General features: G+C 52.1%; 2 protein-coding genes across 2 annotated transcripts; both read right to left on the bottom strand.

Moving 5' to 3' along the window:
- Positions 1 to 2,325: 2,325 nt before the first annotated feature.
- Positions 2,326 to 2,739, bottom strand: LOC135389307 (uncharacterized). The gene has a single exon (XM_064619371.1). It carries the CDS (start codon positions 2,737 to 2,739, stop codon positions 2,326 to 2,328), a length of 414 nt encoding a protein of 137 aa, XP_064475441.1.
- A 4,334-nt stretch (positions 2,740 to 7,073) lies between these two features.
- On the bottom strand, positions 7,074 to 8,384 carry LOC135389306 (uncharacterized). Its single transcript, XM_064619369.1, has one exon. The coding sequence runs from the start codon at positions 8,382 to 8,384 to the stop codon at positions 7,074 to 7,076; it is 1,311 nt and encodes a 436-aa protein (XP_064475439.1).
- Positions 8,385 to 9,798: the final 1,414 nt, after the last annotated feature.

The raw sequence follows: 9,798 nt of genomic DNA, 5'->3' as shown, positions 1-9,798 counted from the left end.
TCTTTTATCACAGGTAAATTCGCCATGCCGTTGTAAACAGTATAAATACCCACATCAGACAACTGATGTTCTGAGGCTGGAACACAGTAACTTTTCAGTGACTTCCATCTCTCATCAAAAATACCCACGACAGAATAATGTGCAAAATAACCAGTTTGACAGTCCATGTACTGAATAAGCACGAAATGATAATGTACAAATTCCAGCAAACACAGGTGGGGCCCAGGACCATAATGTCCAATGCATGCTGCTATAGCTGCCCTCATGCATATCTGGAAGTTTCCACATATCTCTCGTACAAAGAAGGTGGAAGTGAATATATTTGCACTTGAAGATCACATTACATGATATTTGCATACTGTGTGGTGCTATGTCTGCCCACAGTTTTTGGCATGTAACGAGTGGTATGGGAAAATAAGAAGGCACAAGTCCATTAGCTCAGTTTAGAAGTCTATGATACTTTATCATGCAAAACGGCCACAATAATATCAGCTTCCAGCAATGACAACCTTGTTCAGTATGTACACACCCTGCTGATGAATACTTCTACTTCGATTACAACAGCATTTTTTTTTTATTAAAGGCATCACGTCAAAGCATCGACAATGTTCTGTGCTTCTGCTATTTTGTGCACATTTTGCTATGTGGTGTAGATTTTCAAGCTGCACAAGGTGCGTAGCGCTACACATAACTGCGCCTACATACTGGCGGTTGTGCACACAACTACTGAACTAAGCGCAGGATTCAAAATATAAAATTACGTGCTAGGGATCTATGCACACAGGAATATACTTAATACGTATTAAAGAATAGGCAAACTGCTGAAGATTCAAAATAGAAAATGTATGCTAGGTATCTATGTACACAGGTGTAGATACACCAAACATATAAATAATAGGCACAGACTACTGAACTCTGCATGGCTGTCAAAATACGAATAACACAGTAAGGAGCTGTGTGCAAAAGTGCACTTTGACAAATCGTATGCTACGCAGGAATGAAAGAATTACAAGATATCATATCTAATCTAGGTTACAACTGAAAGCACTGGAAAGCACAGAACCATGCATATACTTTTGCATGGAAAGAAAACTTTTGGTTACATCACAACGACGTGCAAATATTACGAACTTAGTCTCGCTGCCTGCTGCAGTGCCTTCTGACGTAACGTACTACTTCGTACTTCCCCATTCCTTTCTCGTGCAAACCAGAACAGCCGTACCATCAGAAAAAAGTGAAGTGATCATCATACACCGATGAAAAACACAAACTCAATGTCTTTGGCCATAAGTGTATTCAACACTTCACACAGCTTACACCTGACCCCTTGAGAGGTGAGGAATGTCTTTACGTTGGCTTTTAAGGCTTCCTCACACGCACCCACAAATTTGAAAAGGCAGGAAGATGAACTGACAGCTCCAAAGTCAGTACTGTCCACATTCTTGACACTCAAATAAAGCAATAGCTGGCTACTGTCCTGAAATGGGCATTCCTCCGAGGAATGTCCCATGTTGGACTTGGTGGTTTGAAATTGAAAAGACGACGATGAAGAAGAAAACGGCTATGAACAGTCACAAAGTGCGCAGTCAACGTAGTCAACGTACAGCAAACTGGTAGCTAACAATATGGAGAGGCACAGGAACCGGAAGCGTACTCGGCCCTGTCTATAATCTCACGTATTACCGGCATACCGCGCGAATTGCTCATTAAAGACATGCATATTGCATTAGTACACACATTATTCGCGGCCTCCGATTAAATTTTGCCCCTCAACAACCCATTTTTGTTTGCCTTCGTAGTTTGCCCCTCAACAACCACGCTCGCATGTGTATCATGAAGGGCGCAGGGGTGCTAACACAGATTTCGTATTTTTGCCGCCTTCGCTACCATTCATATTTACCTTGGTTCCACTACGATTTTCGAAAGCCTTCTGGCGAGGCACCGGCCAGTTTCTTGCCGCTGGACGATGCACCTGCCGACCGTATGCACCATGTCAGCTCCCGAAAAGTATCTATTCACGTCGGAATAAAGTGCTCCGGGAAGGCTGAGGTCGAGGCGTTCACGTGTAATTTTTCTTGCGTTGTGATGCGTCAATTCTCATGACGAGACAGCAAGCTAGGTCCGTTCCAGCCAGAGGCTACGTCTGGACTTGTTTGTGATGGACTGGAATTGTTTGGCCAGCGGAACGGTCGCGGCACGAGATGATCTGGGCAGATGACGATGAGCTGACGACGGTAACGGTGCCCCTACAGGGTCCCCCCCCCCTAGCGTAGCGGTTGTAGAAGTGAAGGGTGCGGAGAGGAGAGGCCCAGTGGACGCGTGCGCCTAGGCGGGAGTGGTGAAGAGGTTGGGCGGCGGAAACAGTGGGAACATTTTCGATGAAGGCGGGCTTGACGCGGTCCGCGGAGACCACCTGGTGGCGGCCGGCGATGTCCACGGTGAAGTGTTTGGATGAGCGGCTGATGACTCGGTATGGGCCGTCGTAAGGGTGCTGCAGGCACGTACGAGAGCCGTCGTGGCGGACAAAAACATGGGAGCTGGTGTCGAGGTCTGGGTGTCGATAGGCATGCCGAGCAGACGGAGGTCGGGTGGCGTCGGTCGCAGGTCTTGCATGGTGGCACGCAGGCGATCGGCGTATGATGCGAAATCGGGTGGCGCGGCAGTAGAGCACGATGAAAGGAGGTCACCGGGAAGGCGGAGTGTCGTCCCATACACCAGCTCTGCCGGTGCACATTCCATGTATTGCCTGAGAGTAGCCCGCAAAGAAAGGAGGACGATAGGGAGTGCTTCTACTCAAGGCGTGGCAGAAACGGCCTTGAACGCCGCCTTGAGGTCACGATGGAGCCGCTCAACCATACCATTGGCCTGCGGGTGGTAGGCGGTAGTTCGGGTCCGATGCGAGCCAAAGAGGCGAGTGAGGTGGGCGAGTAGGCGGGACTCAAATAGGCGTCCCTGGTCAGTTGTGATGGTCGCCGGCACCCCGAAGCGGGCCACCCATGAATTGAGGAAGGCAGAGGCCACGGTTGAAGCGGTAATGTCAGGTATGGGAGTGGCCTCCGGCCAACGGGTAAAGCGGTCGACGACCGTCAAGAGATACCGGAAGCCTTGCACGGGAGGGAGAGGTCCGACCAAATCTAGGTGAATGTGGCTGAAGCGAGAGTACGGCAGCGGGAATCGCGACGATGGAGTGCAGGTGTGACGCAGAATTTTCGACTTCTGGCAGGAGATGCATCAGCGTACCCAGCGCTTAATGTCAGAACGCATTCGTGGCCATACGTAGCGGGACGACAGCAACTTCTGCGACGCTCGTATGCCGGGATGCGCCATGCCGTGGAGCTGCTCAAAAACGGGACGCCTAGCGGCAACGGGCAGGAAGGGACGGCGCTGGCCGGACGAGACGTCGCAGCAAACGGCGCACGAGATGCTGGGAAACGTGATATCTTGCAGCGTCAAGCTGGTGAGGTTCGAGTCGGGCAGGGACAGGAGCTCATCATCGCAGGACTGCAGGTCTGCTATGGTTTCGAGTGACAGAGGGGTAGTTGATGACGAGAGAGCAGCGATCGCGGCAGGCTCAGAGCGTCCGCCACTGGGTTCTGACGGCCAGGGACGTGACGGACGTCAGTCGAAAACTCGGAGACGAAGGCAAGATGCCGTTGTTCCCTAGTCGAGTAACGTTGACCGGCAGATTGGAAGGCGTAGACAAGTGGTTTGTGTTCTGTGTAGATGACGAATTGCCGGCCCTCCAGAAAGTGGCGAAAGTGGCTCACACTTAGATAAATCGCCAACAGCTCTCTGCCAAAGGAGCTGTATCGGGTTTCGGGAGGACGTAATTTGTAAGAGAAGAAACCGATGGGCTGGCAAGGGCTTGAGGTATTCGCCGGCTCTTGCTGAAGAACTGCACCGACCGCCGCATCGCAGGCATCCACCATGAGAGATGTAGCCGCATCGGGTCGCGGATGGCATAGGAGCGTGGCAGATGCAAGAGCTTCCTTGATTCGACCGAAGGCCGCCTCGGCGTCAGGGGGCCAGACAAGGGGACGGGAGGACTTGGCAGGAGAGGTAAGGAGTGCTTCAAGAGGGCGGAGAATCTCTGCACAATGAGGGACGAAGCGGCGGTAGAAGTTCGCGAGTCCCAAAAACCGTCGGAGTGCGTTGACAGAGGTTGGACGCGGGTAGTCGGAGATAGCGTGGACTTTGCTCGGGAGGGGAGTTATGCCTTCTGGGGAGATCTTATGCCCCAGAAACTCCAGAGAGCTGACCCCGAATTCGCTCTTGAGGGCGTTGATAATAGTGCCGTGGCCGGAAAGGCGGGCGAAAAGCTGCCGGAAATGGTCGAGGTGTTCTTCATAGGAGGAACTCGCAACAAGAATGTCGTCGATATACGCGAATGTAAATGAGAGGCCACGTGTTACGGCGTCAATAAACCGTTGAAACGACTGGGCGGCGTTACGGAGGCCGAAGGGCATACGAAGAAACTGGAATAAGCCAAAAGGTGTAGTAATGGCTGTCTTCGGAATGTCCTCTTCGGCAACCGGAATCTGATGGTAGGCTCGTACCAAGTCAAGCTTCGAGTAGATGGTGGTTCCGTGCAGAAAAGCCGTAAAATCGCGCACATGCGGGATAGGATAACGGTCTGTGATTGTGGCACGATTCAGGGCACGATAATCGCCGCAGGGGCGCCAGTCGCCTGTCATCTTGGGCACCATATGAAGCGCGGAAGCCCAACTGCTAGACGAAGGCCGTATGATACCCATCTTTAGAAAAAATCTTCCCGGAAACAACACCGCAAGCGATACCCATGTCCAGCATGTGGCTGAACTCGTCACGAGCTATCTTCAGTTTTACCGGTGCGAGGCGACGTGGGCGAACAAAAACTGGCGGCCCCTTGGTGGCAGTGTGGTTGTCGACTGAGTGCTTTACAGGGCGGGTCCAATCAGGTGGGCGAGTTAGCTCCGGGTACTCCTTCAAGATTGCATGGAAGGATTAGTCTCGTAATGGAAGAATGATATTCTCGGAGAAGAAAGTGAAGACGACATTCCGGGCACAACAAAATTGGTACTGGAATCGATGAGGCGGCGGTAACGCATATCCACTAAGAGGTGATGGTGGTTCAGAAAATAGGCGCCCAGGATTGGTTGGGAGACACTGGCCACCAGGAACACCCAGCGAAATGTGCGGCGCAGCCCAAGGCTTAGCGTTAGAGAACGTTGGGCAAAAACAGGTATTTGCGAGCCGTTAACCGCTGTGAGATGGCACATGACAGGGCTCCGTCGGTCTCCTTTGGTAGCGGGAATAACGCTCACCTCGGCACCTGTGTCGACCAGGAAACGTCATGCCGAGGTGATGTCCCGTATGTAGAAAAGGCGACTGGACGAAGAATGTGGGCCACCGGTCGCCATCAATAGTCCACGGCGGAGTTTCCCGGCTGCCACGAACATGGAAGGAAGCAATGCCGTGCATCGGCCCCGAATTTTCGGTGGTACCAGCAGACTGTATGAGCTGGGCTGGAATCGCGTGGAGACGGTGAACGGTGCCGGAAACGACGAGGACTGCGGCTTGGACGGCGGCGAGAGAAATCGCGGACGTGCGGCGAGACATGGGAGGCGGCAACATGTGCGGTTAAGTTCTTGACCTCGCGGCAAAGGTCCGCAACGTCAGAGGAAAGCGGCGGCTGCGTCGGTGGTGATGGAGACGGCGACAGCTGTGCAGAGGTGGCGGGGATGACTGCAGAAACCGCGGGGTTGGCGACCTCAAACACAGCGTCAGCCAGGGTAGCAAGCTTGTCCAGGGACATGCCAGAAGTAGTGGCTAAAATCATGTACACATTCTGCGGCAAGCGCTGCAAGAATAGTTCACAAAAGAAGGTGTCGTCGGTCGCTGTCGGCTGGGAACCCAACAGCTGACGCATGCGCCTTAAAAGCTGTGTTGGACGACGATCCCCCAACTCCTCAGCAGATAGAAGCTGCTGGATGCGAGATCAGTCGGAAGCCGTGGTTTGCTGGAGCAGCGCTTTCTTCAGCTGATCGTAAGGAGTTGTGGGTGAAGGAGCCGCAAGAATGTCATACACCTCTTCTGCAGCAGCAGGTGTAAGGGCTGATATGACATGGTAGTATCTGGTTTGCTGTGAGCTCACGCCGGCAAGGTTGAACTGAGACTCCGCTTGAAGAAACCAGACTGCCGGGTTACGGTCGAAGTAAGGCGGAAGTTTGACGGCGACGCCTGCCAGAGATGGTGGTTGTGGCTGAGCCGCGGCCTGTGGATCGCCGTGGGACATGACGAAGCGACGGGCTAGAGGAAACCGGCGCGAGACGGCAGTGTTCCAAAAGTTCGGGTCACAAAAATGATGAGACAGCAAGCTAGGTCCGTTCCAGCCAGAGGCTACTTCTGGACTGGTTTATTGTTTGGCCAGCGGAACGGTCGCGGGACGAGATGATCTGGGCAGATGACGATGAGTTGATGACGGTAGCGGTGCCGCTACACTCCCTACAGTTGCGTTTTCTATGATCAACGTCTCCATGGCCACCCATCTCATCCGGAAAGGCAACATATATTCTCAGTTAGTGTGAAATCCAGCGATCGAGTAAAGGTAGGAATAAGTTGGAGTAGTCGGTACATGTATGCTTGGTGATGAAGGGCAGCAACATACAGAGACCGGGGGTTAGAACACACAAAAAATAATGGCTTTTCGCGGCCCACGTGCGATGAAGTAGCAACGATAGCTGCATCGGTGCACGCGCAATAAGGCACCGAGCCACCGAGCGCAGCACCTGTCGTTTCGTGGTCATGCCGTTGTACTCTCCAGAAGTGCAGTGTAAGTCAAGGGGGAGAGACAGCGTGTCCTGCTCCTAGTTCCAAGGAATGCCGAGTACTTTCGTTGTGTTTCCAATTAAAACAGCATCCGTTCGTACTTAACTTCTCGCGCATCGCATAACTGTTCGAACCCCATTTTTGGAGCTTCATGGAAGCCTTGCCAAACAGCTGTAATGTTTCGGCGTACATCTCCGCTGCCTCCTCCTCGTTCGCGGCACCAAAAATGACGCCATCCACGTAAATGATTTTTTCAAGTAGCTGTGCTAATCTCGGATGTTCGCTGGCATACAGCTGGATGTGGTGGTGTAACGTTGTTGCCAGGAGGAACGTGCTAGGGCCGTACCGAAAGTCACCCTCGTCATCCGCCACGTTTCAACGTTCGGTAGTGGCTTGCCGTCTACCGGAGTAGTTCTGTACCACAGAAACCTAAGGGCGCCTCTGTCATCCTCGTGTATGGCGATCTGGAGCAACGCCTTCTGTACATCCGATATCAAGGCTACTGGATAAAGGCGGAAGTTCATTAGTGGCGTGATACCCGGATTTAGGTTGGGTCCCGCGTTCAGGTTATCATTGAGCGACCTGGTGATAGGTTCATGAGAGGATGCGTCGTAGACGATTCTCATCTTTGTAGTCATTCGATCTTCCCTGATGACTGTGTGATGCGGCATATAGTATATGTGTGCTGTATCTTGGGCCTGATCCATTTCCTGGGTAACCTTCTCTGCTACTCCAGAGACAAGATTTTCACGTATGGCTGCGTCGTATCTCGCCATTAAACCTTGCGACTTGGTTAGACGCCTCGTGACTTGTGAAAGACGTTGCTCTGCAATGTGCTTATTGTCTTGCATTGACACAACTGGTTTCCACGGGAAGGCAACTGAATACCTGTCGTTCTTCAACTGAATGGACGTTTTGAAGTTGTCGAGGACAAAGTGATGCTGTGCTTCGTCTGTCTTATCGCAACGTATGCCGATACTGTCCAAGTTCCAAATTCGCTCCATCATATCGTTCACCGCTTCGCGATGTTGGCTTACGTACAACACAGCCACCGTGTGACAGCTTGCTGTGCGCACCGCATTCGGAAGAGAGCATGGTCCTTGCAACGTCAAGCCAAGTGTCGTTTCGACCGCTTGTACACCTTGATGCACAGGAAGAGTGCGCCCGGTAACAAATTCCCAGTAGTTGTTCGCACCAATCAGGATCTCTATTTGTTGACGTAGGGCACCGTCGCGACAGTCGGTTATTGCCAGCTTGTACTGCTGCATACGCTCTTTGATTACATCAGGTGGAACTTCCAAGACTTGAGAGCATATCTGTTCCACCACCAGGGCTGTTATCTTTTGATGTTCACCTCTTCCATGCGTAGTCCTTAAACTGAGCTCAACTGCTTCCAGTACTTCTGGACGTTTGTGTTGAACTCCGAATGCCCCAATGGAGATGTGCTCTGTGCGAACGATCTGACAGGCGGGTGCCTGCGACAAGTGACGAGTGATGAACGTACGCTGACTGCCACCGTCGAAGATTAGGGTACATTTATGCTGCAGCATCGCTGCTCGCTGCAGCTTCAAGCACATCGCTGCTCGCATAACCGCTAGGGTGCGTTTACCCTAGAGTCACTAAATAAGCTACGCTTCAGAGTATCGACACTGAGCCGCCATGTTGTTTCGGATGACCTCCAGCGCCATCCATTTAGCGCTCTTCGAAGTGTTGTCTTCTTCCACTGCTGAACTTCACCTTCTTCTATTTCTACTGCCAAAATAGAGGTGGGGCTGGAGGTCATCCGAAACAACATGGCGGCTCAGTGTCGATACTCTGAAGCGTAGCTTATTTAGTGACTCTAGTTTACCCTGCAGATTGCTCAAGATGCTGCTCGCTTTCGCTATATCAGTCGCCTATCAGCGTTCACTGTGGAAGGATGGAAACGAGGAAAAGTGGGAAGGAGGAAACCGACTTCATCACAACCAATCGCAGGTCGGATTTCAAGACGCCAGTCATCAATGATACCAGGAAGACAAACATGTTTACATTCCTAGGTGCTGCGAGCAGAGCGGCAAGCAGCGGCGAGGATAAGCGAGCAGCCAGGCTGCAGGGTAAATGCACCAACAGAAAGCTCTGTGTTTGACCTGTCATCGCCAGAAGTCAGGTATTCCCCGGGCATGTTCAAACATGTTTGGCAGCATTGTTGTGGCGATGATCATGGCGTGCATCTTTGGCAAGCAGCGATGCTGCAGCATGAACGCGCCCACAGAGATACATGTGTTTGTTTCGTCATCGCCAAACAGCGATGTGCCATGTGCCAGCAGCGATGCTGCAGCATAAATGTACCCTTAGGCGTGTGAAGACTCCTTTGTTGCGTGTGCCCAGGCTGTGGCGGTCTGAAGTAGAATGCGTTGGGGGGAGCTGTTCACTGTGGTCTTCAGAGTGACTGTCGTGGACGTTCCGGCAGTGGGGGCAAATGGCCGAGGTTTATATTCTGGGTCACACATCGTCGTTGCGTGGTGACCGGCACATTTGTGGCACTTCGGACGGCTTCTAAATGTCTTGCAGCGTGATTCGGCTTGCAACATCTGAAGCATCGGCGTTGCTCTGCTAATATGTGTTTCTTTTCAGCCAGAGACTTTGGGCTTGTACAGTCTGCTACCGCATGGCTTGTCATGTTGCAAAAGAGGCAGCGTTCATTTCCCTTGCCTGCCTTGACCATGTTGTACAATGTGGCCACTGGACGACCATTCGCCGGTTTAAACTTGCGAAAGTGCGGCGTCTTTGTGTGCTCATGCACGAGCACGGACAGCGTTACGATGCTGCCATCTTCAGGCGGTGCCAGCAACCCGTGGGATGGTCATATTATTGTATTGCGGTTGTATTGCGCATGCACACGTAGACAGGTTTTTTTTTTTCTTATTTCTTTACACATTCTGCCGTGAGCTCCCTGGCCTGCCTAAGCTGCTGGTTGGCGGTATTGCGCACATGCGGGCACCACGTCGGTGC

Source organism: Ornithodoros turicata, chromosome 3, assembly GCF_037126465.1.
Source record: "Ornithodoros turicata isolate Travis chromosome 3, ASM3712646v1, whole genome shotgun sequence".
Taxonomy (NCBI): Eukaryota; Metazoa; Arthropoda; class Arachnida; order Ixodida; family Argasidae; genus Ornithodoros; species Ornithodoros turicata.
This window is presented reverse-complemented; position numbering and strand designations above follow the sequence as displayed.

Coding starts and splice junctions, on each gene's coding strand:
- LOC135389307 (XM_064619371.1), bottom strand. CDS start 2,739: ATGGAATGTGCACCGGCAGAGCTGGTGTATGGGACGACACTCCGCCTT.
- LOC135389306 (XM_064619369.1), bottom strand. CDS start 8,384: ATGTGCTTGAAGCTGCAGCGAGCAGCGATGCTGCAGCATAAATGTACC.